Raw genomic sequence first — 20,239 nt, 5'->3', positions numbered from 1 at the left:
GAATATCATTAAGCATCTGAATTATTCAGAGGTGAAGCGGAGCTCCTGGTTCAGATACGGCACCAGACAACCAATCAGAGCTGCCTGCTAACCTCACCTCTGCCTCTGTGGCTGTTTATCACATCAGATGGGTTTTTAATTGAGAGGAGCAGATACACAAGTCAGAGAGGAAGCAGATGTATTTGGAGTGAATGAATGTGTGTGTCGGGGGGGAGAAAGGGCCACATGAAGGGGGAAAAAAATCAAAAGGGAGGCGTGAAGTGCGGAAAAAGGAACAGAGAGCATCTTGGGCATTTAAAAGCATTCATTCAGCCTTGAGCTGGGCTTGATGGGTGCAGAGAGGTCTGAGATCTGGACGGGACTGAACTCGGAGGCAGCTGCAGGCGGTGAATGCAGCAGCCGCCGCACAAACAAAACCCCAGTCAGATAAAACCTGCTTTTCAGGCGAGCTGCTCACACACAGGAAGCCGGGTTTTTAAAAAAAATCCTCTGTTGATGAGGTCATCTCCATTATAACACTAGAGCTGGCCCGAGACTAAAAGACAGAAACAGCGTCCCCTTTTTTGGCATTCCCTTTTAAGTTTCAGACAAGTCGCCCTCAGAGGAATTCAGATTCGTTTCCACTGCATCAAGCGTATATAGAGCAATTATCTCCCAGTAAGCTGCTGGTCTGTCTGTCTGATTGGCTGCTCCACTTCCATTCTCCCAACCTGACATGGAGACACTTCCAGCAACCTCGGGAGGACCAGGCGAGCTGGAGAAATTAAACGTCAGCGGCCACAAAAGAGGAGGATGTTGCCGAGCTTGAGCAGGTGGCCAGAGACAGAAGTGTGACGCTTCTCTGATGGTAATAATGCAGTTACAGCATTTTCAACACACCTATTTTGGCATTAAAAGGAGATCAGAAGCTGATCCAGACAGAAATGGAAATAAGTACAGGCACTGAGGTACAGGAAGCTTCCCAGTAGCGTTCCCGCTCAAACTTTGTGTAACTAGGTCCTGACTGGCTTTACTGGGGAAGAGTCACACGTGACCTCCTTCAGTGGAAAAGCACCGGGACACGCGTGTGAACGGGCCTTCAACCCAAGTTGTGGTTTCCATGGCTGCATTCGCATGCGACTTCCTCCTCTGGAGTCTGGACAGGAGCCAAGTCAGACTATTAAAGTGCTGCAGAAGAAGGAATATGTGTGGTGATCTGATAAAGGCTGGGGGGACGTTCCTCCAGGTTCAGGTGTCCCCCCCCCTGCTGCTGGAGCAGTGGAGTGAAAGAGAAGCAGAGGTTCTTTTCCCTGTCCAGGGTGCTGAACACTCCAGTTTAGTCCCCCTTTTCAGCGGGATCCAGTTAAAAGTCAGCATTTATCCCCCTTTATCCTGTAATCTCTATTTAGCTATGTGGAATTAAAGCAGGCAGGTGACTCCTCGTTTAATGACGGACCTCAGTCAAGTTTCATATCAACCAGGAAAACCAGGAAAGATGGAAAAGTCTATCCGATGCCAACCCGGCTGACGTCTCATGTTTTAATATGCAAAACACCAGAGTTTATTACATTTTTGTCTTGTTTACTCTGTTTTCAGTAAGAACTCCTCTGTTTGCCCTCTTCAATGCAACAAATCCCACATTCATAAAACCCCTTCGAGACCGGTTTCGCTCCGAGCATTCCAATGAGCTATTGCACGGTGGTGCCGCTGGAAAGAACGCAATCAGTCTGAATGGTTTGTGCGCTCATTGTGGTCGTAGAGCTCATTTATTCCACCCACCCACTGTTGATTATATTAGCGGTAAAACTGTCATAACCAGCAGCCCGACGACGGCGTCATTAGTTAACTGCATCGACTCCAAGGTGCGCGACCAGTCGAGGGGGGAAATAAGCCGTGGAACTTCGGGGCAGCTTCACTCGGGAAGCTGTAACGCTGATCAAATGCTCTTGGAGAAAAAGACTCAGGTAATAAGAGAGAAGGCCAAAGGTAGGAAACAAGAGCAAACAAGAGGCGATGGGCGGGGGAGGGGAAGCAACATCAGCGGTGGCGACTGAAGCGAATCCCAGTGGAGCGGTTCTGTTATTCCAGTCAAGCAGCCGCTCCTCCGCCGATGAACGGTCGTCCCCCAGAGACGAGCGCGGCACCGGCGTCAGACGCATCGAGCGTGGACGCCTCTGCGGACGACAACAGACGCTTCGACTCCAAAGGCGGCCCATTAATTCCTTTCTTTAACTCAGTTGAGGAAAGTCAGGGACCGCTGGAACTTTTTTTACAAGACTGCAACATCCGACAGATGTCCGACATGTGTGTGTGGGTTTGTGTTTGTGTGTGTGGGTGTGTGTTTGTTTGTGCTCTTGTACACGCTATGTATTAAATACTAAAACTACAAATCCGAAAACCTCTGAAAGGAAAGTGAGGACATTTGGGGACGGGAGGTCTTTTTGTCCGGTTCTTATGAGTTTAAAGGCCTGTTTGAGGGTTAAGAGGGTTAAAGTGGGCTTTAGCTTAGGGCTGGGGGGGGTAGTTAGGATGGTTAGGGTCTATGAAAGTCCTCACAGAAGCACAAGGATGTGTGTGTGTGTGTGTGTGTGTGTGTGTGCGTGTGGGTGTGTGTGTGTGTGAGGGAGACTGGGAACAAAGGTGGTCAGGCATGTATCCATCTCCATTTATGGGATTCGTGCAGCCAATCCCACTCTTCATCACCCAGATGCTAAATCCCACCAAGAATGTAAATGAACAAGAAACGGGGTGATGCAAGAGTGTGAAACAATATTCCACGAGGAAAATATCCGCCTTGTTTTTAAATTAAAACTATAAAGCCGCACTCTGAAACAAATCGGCGAAGTCCAAAGTGCCGAGCTCTGACGGGCTGATTTAGTGGTTGATTAACGCCGGAGCCAGATGAAAGAACGACGCCGCGATGGAGGGAGGAAAAAAAAAAAAGGCCTCCGTCGCATCGTCCGCGCTGCTCCCAGTCATGGCCTCCATAACCCTGTCTGATCGCTCTCAGCTGATCCTCAAAGTGACTTGCAAAACAATTTAGACCGACCCAATCAGGGACGGCGTGGCTGAGCAGCCGGAATTCGCTCTCCTGCAGCGTTCCCGGCGTCTAAAAACAACCCACAGATGTTCCTGTTCATCAGAAACTCCTGAAAAACTGCTCTTTATAAATAGCTTACGCTCCCATGATGCAGCGGGGTTTATTTTTGGCCTGCACAAGGATCCTAAAAGCGGGCTGTGGATGAGGAGCGCGTTGGTTTTTGATGATGGCTGCAGGAGGCCACTTTGAAACCGGCCCTTTGAAGCCACACAAGCCTGTCCCACCAACGGACCGCCGCGTCCTTTCCTCTGTCTTTTTTTTTTGTGTGCGTGTTGCTGAGAGGCTCTCTAAAGCTCCGAGCTCAGCACTGGCTAATGGCTGAGCAGCTCGCAAACTCGGGCTCACATTTAATTAAGGCTAATGGTCTCTTCCCACAGTGCATTACACCATAGCGCCAGTTCAGCGAACACATCTGGAAAACAAGGCCGCTGCGATGGAACGGCGGCATCATTAAGAGAGAAGCCACGATGGAGGCGAGCGCAGCGGAGGACACGTCAGGCTGTCGCAGCGGATTCGTCTAAAAGGCCGACTGACCTCTAAGGTTACAAGTCAGAGGAGAGCCTGCTGGAAATTCTTACTGTACCCCAAGGAAGACGACTTCCACGCACGCCTGGAGACGTCTCTTCTGTGGCCCGCTGACTCCAACCTGACGGGATTTCCATGGACTTCGACAGGCAGGGACACGTGTTTCCTGCAGGAGAACAACCATTATTAGAATGGAACCCCAGACTGGAGGCTGTGGACCAGTGGTCTTCATCCCAGACCTACAAGACTCCAGCAGGGTTCCGGGCCTGCTGTCACCTGGTTGGTTGCTTCGTAAAAACTGAGTAGAACAGAAAACCCGGCTGGTCCTTATAGGACCGGGGTGCTGACCACTGCTGTAGACAGCCAGTTCAGGAAGATGTCATTTAGTCAAAAGGGTAAAGACTGGCAATTCAGGGACAAAGGAAATATCAATTTAACCCTTTAATCATCAGGTTTTGTGCTGGTGGATAACGAGTCTGCGATCTGCTTTATATCTGAACTCACTACTTGATATTCAAACCCAAACCGCTGTTTTCCCTGCGGCTGCGACAGTAATATCATCACACTTTTCTAATCACATAACTGTAAAGAAAGTCTAATGTTGTTGTTATTAAATCATAGTCACAAAACAATCCGACTTTTTGGATCGGAGGAAATTAAGCCTGGCGCGGAGGCAGAATTAGCTTGTTCAGCGTACTGGAGCAGATCTGCTCTTACCTCTGTGCTTTTCCAGTGTGTGTATGTGTATGTGTGAGTGTGTGTGTGTGTGTGTGTGTGTGTGTGTGTGTGTGTGGTGCATTTGTCAGGCTGTCAACCTGCAGTCAAACAGCAACGGTCCAGCAGCCTCCCCCAGGAGGAAAAGACCTCCCAATCTGCACAGCCCTGCAGCACAAACGCAGCCGGTGGGAGAAGCTAAAGCTGCAACACCTTTCAGTAACGCTGTTGGTAATTGGCTGCTGCCGTTTTTCGGCGTGATCAATTATTCATTTCAAAAATGTTAATTTAACTGGGAACTTGGAAACTTCCTCTCTGTCTTCCATTAGCTATTCCGATTGTGCTGCGCTCAGACCTTCAGAATGACTGATGCGCAGACGCCAGCGACAGAAAGTCCTTTTGGTGGGGGTAAGAACACCCATCCTGCACTTCTGGTGAGGAGGAAACCTGCACGAGGTCAGAGATGAGAGGGTTTTTAGTCGGGGCAACAAGAGATGGCGACGGAGAAACGGTGAAGTGACCCCCCCACTGTCCACCCTCCTCCCTGACACGCCGGGCTGGCGTTCTTTAGTTTGGGCTCCTGTGCGAATCGTGTCCAGGCCGGTCTGGGATATATAAATAACCCGCCTCTAAAAATAGACATTTCAGTAAAAACTGTCCGTTCAGGCGTTTGCAAGAGTGTCGATTGTTTGTTCCTGTTCAGAATAATGACGCCACCATCAAACACACAAAAACTGGCCCATGTTTTCCCCCCTAAATTAATTGGTCTACAGTTGTGGAACAACCGCAGCACAGATTTAACCAGAGCCCCATTCTGTCCATTGTCGTCTGTACAATAACAGGGGGGGGGATTTAGAATCACTGCCCCTCTTTCTGCACAACTCTGCAGAGACCGAGATGCCACAGTCCCCACAAAAGGCTTTGCACTCAGCTCGCAGCCGTCCGGCTTAACGCCTCCAACAATAACAGATGCCCCCCCCCCCCCAAACATGTGAAATGGCCTCACTGTGTTGGAGCGCTCGATCAAAGCGGCTGCCATCCATCACAGCAAACAGGTGGGGGGTGGGGGTGGGGGGGGCGAAGTGTGTGGCGTGAACGCCGCCCCTGCGTTATGAACGCGCCGCGAGCAAATGTGCACCGGGGAGCAGGGACGACTTTCGCCAGAGAACAATCCAATCGGCGGGAGAGGGGGGGTCACAGAGCGACTCCCTCACCCGGGTCCTAATCACATCAGCAGACTCATCCAGTCTGATTACTGAGCAGCGGAGCAATTAAACACGGCCTTGTTGCCATCCCGCTCTCATTAGCCACGGACGAGGTGACGATACTCCCCCCGCCGTTTCCCGGGGCCCTTCCCTCCACAGACGGGCGCTCAGACTTATATCAAAACGATGCGAAGCGCTCCTCCGGGATCGGGGCTTATTTATTTATGTGCCAAGTTCAGAGGCTTCTCCATTATTAATGATAATGAAAGCTAGCGAGCAATGTAAGGCCCAACGCTCCAAACAGCCGGCTCTGGCGCCGCGTTCTAACACGTGGGACATGTAAACGACGGCAAGGCCGCTGCGCGTTGACGCCGGGGTGTCGGAGGTGATCCTAAACAAGGACACCACCAAAGGAACGCTGCTTCCACAGGTGATTGCCTCCAGAATCCATCTCCCGTGTAAGGGCAGGTGACCCAGGGTCCGGCCCAAGGTTTCTGCCGTCTAAGCACTTTTCTCCCATCACAACTGGTCCACGAGCAGTTTTTCTCTCACAGTTGAAGCCAACTTTAACAGAACCGCTTTGAAACAGCAGCGAAATTTGGGGAAAATATGGGTTCCGAGCTCTCAGACCATAAATCTGGGTGTCACTTACATTATTAAATATGAAATATCACTGGATCGAACAGACCTTTCATGCCACATAAGTGCACCATTCTAAAGCCACTTCCTCGACATTAACTAAGTAGTGATGGCGTTCAGCAGTTCAACAGCTCATAAAACTCGCCCAAGGCCACATTTTTTTTTTTCTTTTCATAATTAACCAGAAGCAGGTTATTATTTATGTATGTGGGACAAACTGCACTTATCTGGTTATTAATGTGAATATTTCTTGAATGCTGATGAATCTGTTCTCCATTTTGCAAAGGGCTTTTCAATGGCAACAGCGTGTTCCAGTAGGTCATATAGATCACATATGAAACCAAACTACAGCTGTTCTCACGCGGTAAATGGAGGTTTGTTAGGGTCGTTTTAGGAGGATGCCAACAGGAAAATTACCCTTGTTATGTCTGAAATCATCTGGCTGCTTTCATTCCAGCCTCCTGCTCTGCATTTACAAAGTGGGCGAGTGGTTTTTTGGTTTGTTTTCTTTAGCAACCATTGTTAACGAAAGCATTACACGCAATTATGTTTCAACATCAGAGTGGTATAAGTGGGAAATCTCAGCAAAGGGGAGCTCCAGAATATCAGGGAATATCGGGACAAAAGTCTCCAGAGTGAATAAACAGCACCGACTTTTTTACAAAGCTTGTTTGTCGTAGAAATCTGGATGATGAGGAGAACTCCTCTGAAAGTAAATCAGTTGGGCTGTAATGGGAATAATTACACCTCCACCGCCTCCTAATAATGGTTTAATGGTCCTCTTAAGCAGTAATATTTGTCCTCATGTCTGTGCATGTTCAGTTTTGATTACATAAAATATAGACAGAACGGCATCGAACCGCAGATTTGACCCGCTTGTTATTAAATTTGCACTTTTTTTAGCGTAACCTCACTTATAGAAGATCTGTATTCTTAGCCTGGCCGGAGCACGTCCACAGTATGGATGAAAGTGTCCGATACCGACTGCTAACAGCCCAGATGTGCTGCTTACAGTCAGAGGCCGTCGATGGCTGCAGGGTTATTGCTCTTTGCACGCACATTCCACATATAAAATATCTAAATTTGTGATAAAATCTTTCCTAACACGGATTTCTTTCTTCCTTTGGTGCAGTCAGCTGACGCCACAGTCAACACATCAATTTATTACAGTGACGTTATAAAGAAAGACTCCAGAAGGTCAGGACTGCCTGGAAATTTTCACTGAAACATCCCGTTTAGCTTGTCTAGACACAGTCAGATCCTGCTACAGCAGCGGAAAACAGGATCCCAGAGCAAAGCTAAAGAGAGAAGCTGCAGATAAAGCTCCCGTTTGCCAGGTCCGTGACCTCGGACGACGCTTGACGTGAAATCTCATCACATGCGCGCTGTGGTGTCCACAAACACCAACAGCAGGGGCCACATCAGGCCAGCCCAAACCCTAGACACACAGTTAGCACAGCGTCCTCTCCGGAAAAGCCGAGTTCCTCCCATCGCAAGAATCCCAGTTCATTCCCATAAGTTAAAAAACGTCTGGAGACTTTGTGGAGCAGATAGAAACGAGGACACGACGGGGATGAAGGCAGTCAGAAACACCCCACTCCATCCAGCTTTTAATTCATAGCAGCCAAGTTTCCATAGCTCTCACTTTAATACCACTCCGATCCGATCGATGCGGCATAATGAGGAATTCAGGACAGTGGACAGATTTATGATATCCGACAGCACCGCTGATCTGGTTGTGGTTTACGCGGGATCGTGAACGCACCACGCAGACTCATCAGACCTCGCAAGTCCCGTTTAAAGCCAAGACGGTGTCTCTTTTTAAAATAAATACAAGTAGAAATATCGGCTCGTGTCACACCGCCCCCGTTAGGATCCACCTTCTACGATGAATAATGCATTTTTCCATTTGCACAATAAAAGCATCCTAATAAATGTGCCGCGGGGCTTTTTTTGGCACGGGCCCCTCATCTGCGGAGCGGCCGGTTATAACCGCCGTTGCATTATTTACAAGGACGGGCCACTGAAGTTATTTGTTCAATCGGGCATCTGGCCGAGCGCGGCGACCTTCCTGCGCGGCAGGCAGCGGGGTCACGTATAAAGAGTCCATCACCGTCACCAAACTGCACCCTAAATCCCCTTTAATGGCTCCTCGCTCGGAGCTGAACCACAGCTAGTTCTGCCAGGACAGCGATTACAGCCACATGCATCACTTTTTACACCGGCCGCACGTCCTCACGTGTGCGCGGCCTAATGTGCTCAGCTTCTTCAGCCACGACAATTTAAGAGGCCATTTTAGATACGGGCTGCAATAAACAGCGCCGCAACGCCGCGGCCCGTTCCGTGAACCACGGCCCCAAAAGTGGAATAAAAATAATATATGTCCATTATAGCTGGGAGGGGAACAAGGTGGGAGCGAGTGACTGCACCATCAGGGCCACTTCCGTTGTTGGAGGGGGGTTCCTGGGATCTCTTCATCATTCGGCGCTGCTTTTATTTCTTTGATTAAAGCGACTCCAGCACATCCGCAAGAACGTGCGTAAAGGGCCGTGCGAGCGCCCTCGCCGAGCTCGTCACGTCTGCGTGAATTAGGTTAAGGTGAAAGCTGGAGCTGGGTCGATAGACGGTGATGTCGGGATGAGATCCACTCGCACCGACGCCGCAGTCGCAGCAATTACAGAGGCCATCGATTGTAGCGCCTGTAATACATCAGCCGGGAGAAATGAGCGGCCCGAAATGATCTCTCAGAGACGTGCTCGTGTGCAGCCGTGCGACTGTGGAAGCGCTCAGAAGTCCAAATCTAACGGGGCTGGAGGATTCTCACGCTCTCTGACCTGGACTCAGGCTCAGATCAAACCTGGAGGAATGGGACCGAGCTGTTTCTGTGAGCTTGGACGGGATCAGGGGCTGTGGTAGTAATCATCCTTGGGTAAACGCCATCAGCGCTGCACAGCCTGGACCACTTCACTGGACGCGTACCACTGTGGGACGGCGCCGCGTCCACAAGCAGCTGCGATAAAGCCGCAACGGAGAGGAGGCGCTTCTCCACTTTATCCAAGCCAGGAATAAATCCCAGATTTTTCCACAGCATCTCCCAGGCTTACGAAGAGGGATATGTGAACGGAGACTTTTAAATAATGCACGAGACGCCAAATCCCACGGGCGGACCTCTGCACACACACACACACACAGAGTGGTTTCTCCCATGGCGTTCTGAAGAGAAGCAAAATCTCCAGTGGGAGGATAGAAAACAGAAAGCTTTAATCCAGACCCAGTTTTAAAACGCCGTCGCCGAGCGCCACTCGTGTGTTCCTGAGGCCTGCTTCAACAAGGAAAACCTATTTCCTGTTGTGAGGGGGGAAAACAGGCAGAGGGCACCGCAGGAAAAGTGCTGACTCAGCGTTTAGCCTTTCTGCAACTGTCAGTGCAACCGGACTCGGCTGCAGCGTCCCGCCAGTCTGCCCGCTCAATGACGGCTCCCCTCCCTCCCCACAGGCTCAGAACATCCGACCACGCGGCTACACGGTCTGTTCCCTAACGGTTTTTATCCCACAATAGGAGCACAGGAGCGCTCGGAATCAAGACCGAGTTGTTTTCTCCCTTCAAGCTGTTGAACTTTCCGGGCCCCTGCAAGGAGAGACGGACCCGAGCACAATTAAAGACGTGTTAACGTTCCTTTATGAAATATCCAGCAGGGTGGAGGCTTAAAGAAGTGGCTTTACATCACATTAATGTGATTGTTATAGCAGAGGAAACATCTGACGCTCAAGCAATAAACGCAAGGGCTGTTTGCAAAAGAGCGTCTCAGGTAATGAGATCACGTCCAAACGTGTGATTGAGGGCTTTAATGTGTGCCCAATTAGGCCCCTCTCACTATTTTTGGATGGTTTGTGACTTTTTTAGCAGTAAAAAAATGAGTAAGAACATAAATATTAGATCTCTGCCGCTGTAGAAAGTACAAAATGTTCCATTTTTATGAGAGTCTTCAACAAACTGTGGAGAAATGAAGGGATTTAGAATAAAATGGCTCCGATTTTGGAATCAAAGATGCTCAACGGCGCTACAGCCAGAGGACAGTCTCCACAGCGCTGTGCATTTTTAGACGAGACGTTTTCTACCACCACCGATAAGAGCGACGAAGCACGAAGAAAAAACATCGTAAGAGTCGTAAGACTTGATGATTCTGAGCGTCCTGGATTCCGTAGTTTCTTCATCGGAGTCTTCGTTTCTCCGTTCCAGAACCGGGTCGTATTTTTCTTTTGAATTCCAGACAAACGGTTGGTTTTCCCGACTACGCAGCGTCTGCGACGGCCAAACGACGGCTGCGGATAAACAACCGAACCGACAACCATCGCCGACCTGGGATGGGAAAGTGTCACGTCTGCGGCGCGGCCGAATTTACCGCCATTTACGGGAACACACAAAAGCGCTTCTCGCCAGTTCGCCCCTCTCGCCTCCGCTAACAGCAGTGTCGACAGATGATCAACGACCCCGGCGCCTCTTCGGCTGCGGCAGCTCATTCGCACGCCGACAGGTGCCTCGGAGGCCCACGGCGGAGCAGGACGTGAGCTATTTTATAGTTATTGTACTTTAAGGGAGTCATTTTTCTCAGGAGAAACACAGCAGCCTGTCTTTGATGCATGAGCGGAGCTTTACTTTCTTTGCACTCGTTCCCCATTTTACTGCTTTTTTCCCTCAGTTGGGCGCATAAATGAAGAGCGTTCATCATGTGGCGCCGCTCCTTTATATTCCACACACTTGTGAGGTTCATACCAGCGCGATCTAAACGATCTGTATTAATTAGCCGCCAATTACAGGCAGAAACGTGTCCGGCCGAGCCGCAGAGTTAATGAGTCGGTCCGGTTTCGCTGTCACCGTGGCATGTGGCATCTGTGAGGAGTCACTGGTGTGTGACCCTCGGTGGCATTAAGGGCGGGTCTCACACACACACACACACACACACACACACACACACACACACACACACACAATTATGAAAAGTGTGCCTACAGTCGCCCGGCTTCTTTCATCTCTCATCAGCACATCTGACATCGCTCTAATTGTCAATGTATTATTTAGACAAAGAGCACAAAAGGCGCCGGTGGAGGAACCGGACCTTGATTGATGTTCCGGCACCATCGCTCATCAGTATTGCTGTCAGGCCGGGGAACGCTGCCCTCGCTGATGAGCTTTAGAAGACATCCACTGTGTCCCGGCTGCATTTATGTCCCGCATGCAGAAGTATTTGGACTATAAACAGACGTCCTGAAGGTGCCCTCATGGGGAACCACGGCACCGGCTCCGACCGGATGGTTGGGTTGGCAGTGATGAATGCAACATTAGCCGGGAATTAAAATTTCCCTTTCAATCGAGACCGTGTCAAACGTGATCTACGGCGTACGATAAAACCCATCACAGTGAAAGAGGACAGGAGCGGACATGTCCCGTCCCATTGATCAGCCCCATTGTCACAGAAACCCGAGCCAGCTCTTCAGATCTGGTCCAAAATCTAACATCAATATCAGACAAGCGCGCCGCTAATCATCCCGCTGTGTACGACGCATTTATCCGCAACAGCAACGACCTTTGACCTGAGCTGTGATGTCAAATATCATGCGAATGGACTGAAAAGCACTGAAAATGAGCTCTTCCAGTAGATGCTGCAGTATAGAGTTGCCCCCGACACACACACACACACACACACACTCACACACTCACACACTCACACACTCACACACACACACACACCACACACACACACACACACACACACACACACACACACACACTTCCTGTACTGTTCCCCACAGGTGCTTTGCTACAGATTGCATCATTGTGCTGCATCAGCTGATCAGGTTATGGAGTCAGGTTATGGGTCCGGGTCTAAGGGAATAAACGGTGAACCGGTGAACGGCCTGCTTGCTTTGCAGCTGCCAACATCTCTGCTAGTCTGACATTAAGAGTACAGATATTTTTTTAGAGCTCTGACTCTGGCTTCCCGTTTTAGTTCCTTTTTCTTTGCTAGAGCGAACAGGGGGGGTGGGACCACAGATGATGAACTAAAACTTTATTGTTCCTGTTCGTTCTCCTCACAATGGAACTCGTGAACGCCGTAAAGAAACAACTTGTGCGTGAGTTCTGCCACATTTCCCAGCACCTGACAGGAATTTATTTTACAGTGAAATCTAAATCTCGGATGAGCTCAGATGAAAAGCCGGGCTGGTACTGGGCGGTGTCACATGACCCCCTCCCTGGGCGCGGCCTTTACCAGCTCTGCCCTCACACAGAGCGGACGGTGCTCATTAAAGAGGCCATTATCCTTCCTTGTGGGAACGCCATACACATCAAAGGGAGAAGCCAACCTTTGCTCCGACCTTGGAGGCCTCGACGAGGTTACCAGAGGTTGGCGCCTCCTGACCCCCCCCCCCCCCCCCCCCGCTCTAATGCAGCACGACTGAGGGGTGACGGTCCAATATGGGTGGCGCACGCCGGGAGCTGCTTTTGGACTAGAAGTGTGTTTGATTTACAGATGGATCTGAGAGCAAATCAACGGCCAGCAGAGGTCTTTCATCAGGAGTTTTGCTGGAGCGATGGCGGCGGCGTGCTTGTAAATTTGGCCGGGCTCGTCGATCGTTCGACAGATAGCTGGGTAAATGAGAGAGCCGCGAGAATTTACACAAAGTACGCCTCTATTATTTTAGTATTTCCCACCGAGAGGTCTAAAAACAACAAGCTGAGGCTCCGCCACTGGCTTAGGGAGGGACTATTTATGAACATGCCAATCTGCAGGGTACAGGTTCCATTCAGAGGGTTTAGTGAGGGGAGGGAAGGAGAGAAACAAACTGCTGAACCAAGACAAGAATATTAGCTACTAAATCCTAAAGTTGATACATGAGATGGCCAGAATATTATGGATTACAGGCCAGTTTTAGCTTCTGCACATGCTAAGTTCAATAAATATCTCGGCAGGCCGCAAACAAGGTACTAGCATGACCGTTAGACGTTGCTGTTTGAACGCTGGGGGGGGGGGGTAAAAAAAAACCCACCAGTAACCAGAGGAGGCTGTTTGACGTCACAGTGGTTTATGGTGAAAAGAACCGGGACATTCTGGTGCTGTGCTGCTTTTCCATGGCTGAACCATTTTAAGTTATTGGGTTATCAGCAATAAACAGCCGGAAGCTTAGAAATTGATGGGGGGGGGGGGGGAAACATAAAGGAATAAATAAAGAAAACATAAAGGAATAAAGAAAACATAAAGGAATAAATGTAAAGAAAATGTAAAGGAATAAATGTAAAGAAAACGTAAAGGAATAAATGAGGGTCAGTATTATCCAGACGCTACAACGCTAAATGGAGGCTAGCAGGTGGATCAGCAAGGGTAATAGACCTGAAACGGAGGTGCTCACAAACACCGTGACACCACCTGAGGGCTGGTGGAGATCACAGCAGATCCACGCTGACATTTATCTGTCATTGTTATTCCAAACCCAACTTTTCTTTTCCCTCCTCGCCACTTCTTCTGATCCGGCACTCCAAATAGCGCCGTTGGCAGAGCGAACCATGCGCGACCAAAACGACGCCTTGGACAAATGAGCGCTCCTGTGGTACCTGTCACTCCACCCTCACCTGTCATTTTACCACCGTGGGGGGGTGGGTGGGGGGGGGGGGGGGGGCAAGGGTGGCGCTAAAAACAAACACCATTAGGAGGGAAAAACTGCAGAGCGTCAGCGTATCGGGAAGACTCAGCGGGAGGAACGGCTGACGATGCAGCACCTCAGAATCCATAAACACAAACAATATCTGTGTGACGTCAAACACGTTTGTTTCCATTTCCATGACCTGTGCAGCGGTCATTTATCCTGAGAACCCGAGCAGCTGCGCTACCCAGGCGCCTCCTCTCTGGACTTTACAGTAAAATGTGTTGACGTGGCACCACGGGTCCAACTATCAGCCATGCATCATGTTTCCTGCTCTCTGCATTTTGCTCCTAACAGCAGGTGTGTGTGTGTGTGTGTGTGTGGGGGGGGGGGGGGTTCCATTTAGCAAAGATAGCGGCGAACAAGTGTGCGGATCATCCAGGAGAATCACATTTTTTCCCTCCCTTCATGCAGCACGGGCGCCGCTCCGATCTAGAATGTTTACGAGTGGTAAACGCTGTTATGGAGGGAGAGATTACAAAAGCGAACCGGCTGATTAAAAAAGATCCGTGGAGGGGGGGGGGGGGTAGCAGCCTGCCGCTGTAACTAATGCCTGGATTTGTTTCCCCCGGCGGCGCCATGACCCGATAGTAAATTTGCAGCATATTACTGTGGAGGGCGAGGACCAGCATTTTGGGTCATGAAATTTAACTTACAAAATTTAAAACCTGCAAAAGAGGGATTAACTGAACTCGGTGCCGCTCCACTGTTGTCCCCCAGTAAGGAGTCCTGGGTTCAGCCATGCTAAGCTAAAGGCAGCAGATTTAGCAGGCAGACGTCTGCAAAAAACAGGAAACGAGCCCAGTCCACAAAACCCTGAACAATTCATTAACTTTTAGGTTTCGTGCATCACCTAAAGGGACACAAAGCTTTTTCCATTCGGCCTCATCAGCTTCCCTAAATCATCACTCGGTTCCTGATTACAGCAACACTGCAGGGGAAGTGCAAAACTAGACTGAGCTGTGGGATCGCAGGTCTGGTACCAGTCCCCTCTGGATGGTTTTTGCACGCTGGTGGACTTTCAAAATAAAAGTGTCTTCAAGATTTGGTGGCAATAGTGTCCGGGTGGAAAAACGATCGTATCATAAAGTGTTCAAACTACAATCTAAATAGCTGAGGTTCGTTCTGAGGATTCAAGTCCTGAGAGTTTAAAGATTATCTTCAGCCACGTGGCAGCCGCTCCGTCCTCCCCCTGGAAATATGCAGCCAAAGTGAGATTAAGACCCCAAAATAGGCAAAAGCCTGGAGCAAAATCATGTGTAAAACTATGAATCTGCTGAGCTGCTCTGGCCCTCTGTTGCCGATGTGTCCCTGACCTTGGCAAATATATAAAAATGGATGGCTGAACAGTTAAATTTCCAAGTATACGCCGAGGCGAATCCAATTTTTCTGTTCTGAAATGACCTTTTGCAGAATGGGTCCTGATCGAGACCGGTGAATTCTCTGAATTGCTTAAATGCCATTTTCAATGCTGCATCGTGCCCAGATCGCATCGTACATTATTAACATCTGTCATAATCCATCAGGTTCTCCCCTCGCTCCGTCCCGGTCAACCACGCCTGGGCCGACTGAGCGTTCAACCAGCAACCCCGCGTAAAAATCGATTCTCCAACATAAACCAGACACGGTCCCAGATCGTACGTGTGAATATACCCTAATGCCATACGTCACAGCCCATTCACGCTAGCTGGGAGTCATGTGTATTGATTTGCTGCCACTGATCCTCATCAGGCGCACAAAGGTCAAGCGTGATTAAGGCGAGTTCACGTCTTCTGGAGAAAAAGGCGTCAACAACATGGAACAGCGGCAGGGTTTGTTACCCTCACCGTGTCCGACCAGCACGGTCTCTTACCAGCCTCTCCTGAGTTAGCGCTCCGCCACCTCCCCCCCACCTGCCCGGGGCCGAAGCAGCGCCTGCAGATACAGCCGGCCCTAAAATATAACTGCCTGACGGTTCCATTGCAAGTACTCGCCGCCCTCCGAGGGGGCTACCGTTATTCCGTTCCATAGATCATGGATTAATGTGCCTTTCCGTGCTCAGGAAAGCCTCCTTTAAGCCTGGGGAGGGTTACAGCACGGGGAGAGTTGGAATAAGCACGAAAATGCAAACATCTACAGTTTAGGTGCCTTTATGGAGGCATACAACCATCAACACGCCTAACGCGACGTGTTTAGTCTCAAAAAACCAAAAAAATGGAGCTGATGTGAGACAACATGTCCGTCCTTCATCACTCCACCATGTTGGGCAGCGACATTGGTAATTATCTGGGAAAACCTCTGCTCATTTTAGCTTCCATCAGCCAATGTGGTGGTGGTGGTGGTGGTGGGGGGGGTGCTGGACATAAATTTTGCATCACAGTGAAACTTCAACCACTTTAAAGATGAAGGAACTCTCAGAGATCAGTGATGATGTCTTACTTCTCCTGTGTGAGGTGCTCTTTGATGGCCCCCAGGGTGACCAGGCTGCTGGTGCCCTGCAGCAGCCTGCAGGTTGCCAGGTGCCGCTGGTACCGCTCCTGCAGACAGGCGTTCTCGGTGCACAAGTCGGACACTTGCTGCTCCAGCTCCTCTATCCGCCCCCTCTGCCTCTCCAGCAACTCCTGCTGGGTGTCGATGATCCTGTTCAGCTCCTTCAGATAGTCCGCAGCCCGCGTCGGGTTCTCGCTCGGGTTCTCCATTCCGCTCCTGTAGTTGTTCCTGTTGTAACGCAGAAGCATCCGGAGGTGGCTCCGCGGCGTCCAGGCGGCGTTTAAGCGCCACAAATCAGCTGGATGCGCCTTTTCCGCCTCGCCATTGTTTAAATCGATGCGGGTGATCAATCAAAATCCCAAATCCGCCTTCCAGCCTTTCCAAGTCCCGCCGCAGAAAAAGCAGAGCTCCTAATTAGGCGCCGATGCGAATGTCAGCACGCGTCAAACGATCAATCACGCACGCGAAGACGCGCCACGCCGAGCGGATCGCGCTGGGATCGCTCCGAGTGGCGGCGCGCTGTGACAGTCTCTGCACGCTTGCCTCCATGCTGCTCCCGTGACTTTTCGTAAACAGACGCTGGCTGTCGGGTGGGCGGGGCCACGAAGTTTTATGAAGCCGCGGGTCGCGGCGCGCGTGCGGAGCTGGCGGCTCCGCGGCTGCTGGAGGCTCGGATGCGACTTTGGAGCGCGTCTCTGCACATTTCAGGTGACTCCTTCTGCCGCTGTGCCAACATCGCACGTTTCGATTACTTTGCTGCTGTACTGTGGCGTGTGTGCGTGCGCGCCTGTGAGAGAGAGTGCGTGCGCGTACAGATTGGTGCTGCAGAGTGCGTTTCCTGCTGCGACTGGATTGTCATTTTCACCAGCAGGCTGCACCCCCCTCTAGTGAGAGATGCTGTCGGAGGGCCCTGGCAGGGGGATTTGAGAAAACACATCTGTGCGTGTGCGGGTGTGTGTGTGTGGGGGGGGGGGCACCACATCTCCTCATGTATGCGCCCCTGGTGCAGGAGTGTTTCATGAAGTCAGTGTCAAGGTTGGATTAGATTCTGCTCCTTTTCATTGATGTAGAATAAGACTGACAGGAAGTGGAATTACTCATGGGTGACGGCAAACATCTTGCAGCCCCCCCCCCCCCATGATGGCATTCATGCCAATCCAAAGAGCAAAAGTGCCTCTTTGGTCTAATCACACTGTATTGGATTTTACTTCTTTGGCACCAAAAAGCAGAGCGAAATGTCCCGTTCGACGGTTCTGCTCGCTACTGAAGCGCGGCCAACGGAGCGGATCCCTCCTGTCTGACCCAGGATCAGCAGCACTGGATCACTGGGCTCAGTGGCTTTACAGTGGGAGGACGGGTGACGTGTCTGCGACCTTTTCAGTGTCCTCGGCTCTGATATAGACCTCTTATTTTATGCATCTCATCAGAAGCATCAGAGATATCGGTTGCAAATATGAGTTCAACAGTTGCACATCAGTTCATGTTAGAAAATGTCAGCTGGAGAGTATTCGGAAAGTGTTTGGGAGACATTATTTGCTCAGGAACTTGACAAAGTGAACATCTCTCTTACAGGAACACTTCTTTTCTCCTCTTTTCTTTTAGTTTTTGGATGTTCTGGGACGCCGTGAGAACAGAGGCTGGATGTTGTGTTGATGAAATCAGGACTGGAAGTTTGTGGCTCAGCACCCGAAGGCAACACCCAGACTGATGAAACCCGTTTAATGTGGAGGCCGAGCTGCAGCGGGAGGGGGGGTTCAGGACACCGACTGCAGATGGAGGGTTTTATTTTTCCAGGGAGTCTCCCATAATCCAGGCTGAGAGGGCCCTGACACGCCAATCGGAGTGATGTACTGCCCACGGCGCGTCGACGCCGCCGCACGCCATGTTTAATTCAACGCGTACCAAACTTGGACCCTCCATCAGCAAAAGAGTCTCGCTCAGACGTTCAGTATCCACAAACTCTTGTGCTTTGTGTTTGTAAGAAAAGAACAAACCCCCGCAAACATCAAAAAATCTTTGACTCTGCATTCCCATATCGTCCAATTACACTAAAATAGAGCAGGAAAAAAAGAGAAAACCTCAGTGTGAGCGCTGCCAACTCTGATCTGAAGTTTATTCTTTGGCCTAATACCCAGAGAAACACATCACATTTCAGCAAAACCATCCATTAGCTTTTGAGTCACGTCCAGGCTTGAATACCGATCCAGGATCTACATCTGGATCTCAACCAAAGGTGCAAAGTGGAGACGTCGGGCTGATTTGAGTCATATTTAGACTTCCCCCGACTCATTTGTCTTTGCTGGTAGTTACAATGATTTGATTGTTGATTCCTGTTCTGTGGAGTTTGCCCCGTCTCCTCTGCTCTCGGGCTCCCTCCGCTCTTCCTTTGGCCGCCCGGTCCCATCACCCAGCACCAGCCAAAGATTTATTTTCCGAAGCCGCTCGGTGGGGCCAAGTTGCTCTTATAAAACGGTTGCTGGATACGCTGAAAGAAGGGCCCAAATCATTTAATCAGAGGACGCCAAGAAGCTTCGCTGGGCCCCCGAGCACTTCAAATCTGAGTGCAGTCAGGATTGATGTGAGCTGCCTCCCGCACAAGAGCAACGTTGTAGATGGTAAATATGCTCTTCTAACAGTCATAAGAGGCACAATTAAAGTCACAAATACCGGCTCTGTACGAGCTGTATGGATTTTCTTACGGAGCAGCTGTGACGGAAATGTTCTCTTCATCCAGTTCTTTATCAAATCAAAGCAGCAGCAACACGGCTGGAGCTTTATTGGGTTTGCAGTGACATTAATGGTGTTTTTATATGAATTTAGGAGCAGAAACCCGATGGCTTCTCCTTTTCATTCCGCCGTTTCTCTTCCCGATCAACCACTCAGGCAACAAGGAAAGTGCTACCAGTGCTGCTACATCCAGCCCGACAGATGAGGCTCTCCATCTCAACCCATCCAGGTTTCGCCCCACGTGCAACCAGCAGCTTTAACAATTCCTATGCAGGTCTTGCTCAATCCCCCCCCCCCCTCCATTGATCCCCTCCTCTGACAGCGCACTAACCCATCCGCTTTCCCTTCACCCTGGACGCCTCCACGCAGGCCTGCTGCTCACGGGGCTGACAGGACGGGGCTTGTGCGGCTCCCGCGCGTTAATGGAGAGAATAAATTGAGTGTCGTTTCAGCTTAACATGGCCGACTGCCTTAATGAGCTGTGGATACACCGTTAAACCCACACGCTGCCACCATTGAAAAAAAACAGGTAATTTCCACCTTTGAGTCGCATCACATTTAAACTGAAGTCGACACACACCTGCCGGGCTGGATGGCCGATCAATCCCCCCTGCCCCCCCCCCAACGCAAAATGGAGATAAGAGTTTTTCTGAGCATCTCAGAGGGCCCTGCTGTGGTCACACCGCAGCTCCGCCTGAGCAGAAACGCCCACCGCGCAGAAATCCATCAATCTTCTTCCACTTTATCCCCCACAGGGGTCACGGGGTCATGCAGCAGAACAATGCAGCGCTGATCTGTGATTGCATCACAGCGGTGAAGAACGGGGGAGAGGTGGGGAGGGATCATCTTCGGCCGCATGACAAGTAATTCTACGGTTGCCATTCCAGCCCGGCGACCTCCTCAGTTGTGTTGCCGGAGTGTGGCGGGCCTACAAATTAGCCTTGTGACCAGGTCTCGTCTCGGCTGTACACAGCAGCGTGGCAGGCAGATGGGGAGATGTTTGATTAGCGGCTGCAGACCTTTACGCATCCTCCGGGAGTCAGAGACGACAGCCTAATCCCCTCGGTTTCCTCTACACAACAGCAGCTCGCTGGCGTTGGAACGTGGGGTCATTTACGTGTTTTATCCCACTATTTATAAAGGTTGTGGCCTTTACTGACAAACTGAGCAGATAAATAATATAA

At 50.4% G+C, this 20,239-nt stretch overlaps 1 protein-coding gene and 1 long non-coding RNA gene across 4 annotated transcripts in view; one reads left to right on the top strand and one right to left on the bottom strand.

The window, feature by feature from the left end:
- LOC130529505 (IQ motif and SEC7 domain-containing protein 1-like) overlaps positions 1–17,037 on the bottom strand; it is a 64,286-nt gene extending 47,249 nt beyond the window's left edge. For 2 of the 3 annotated variants that reach the window (XM_057039799.1, XM_057039807.1), the window contains exons 1-2: positions 16,278–17,036; positions 3,663–3,770 (exon numbers count right to left, since the gene is read on the bottom strand). In XM_057039799.1, coding sequence (XP_056895779.1) covers positions 3,663–3,770; positions 16,278–16,576 — 407 coding nt within the window. In that variant the 5' untranslated portion in view covers positions 16,577–17,036. Of the gene's footprint in view, positions 1–3,662; positions 3,771–16,277 lie in introns of all 3 variants that reach the window. The other variant, XM_057039798.1, reaches the window with a different exon arrangement.
- Positions 16,827–19,512, top strand: LOC130529521 (uncharacterized). The gene is made up of 2 exons (XR_008951596.1): positions 16,827–17,036; positions 17,931–19,512. It is a non-coding gene; the product is annotated as an uncharacterized LOC130529521 (long non-coding RNA).
- Positions 19,513–20,239: the final 727 nt, after the last annotated feature.

This window comes from Takifugu flavidus, chromosome 8 (assembly GCF_003711565.1).
Source record: "Takifugu flavidus isolate HTHZ2018 chromosome 8, ASM371156v2, whole genome shotgun sequence".
NCBI classification, from domain to species: Eukaryota; Metazoa; Chordata; class Actinopteri; order Tetraodontiformes; family Tetraodontidae; genus Takifugu; species Takifugu flavidus.
This window is presented reverse-complemented; position numbering and strand designations above follow the sequence as displayed.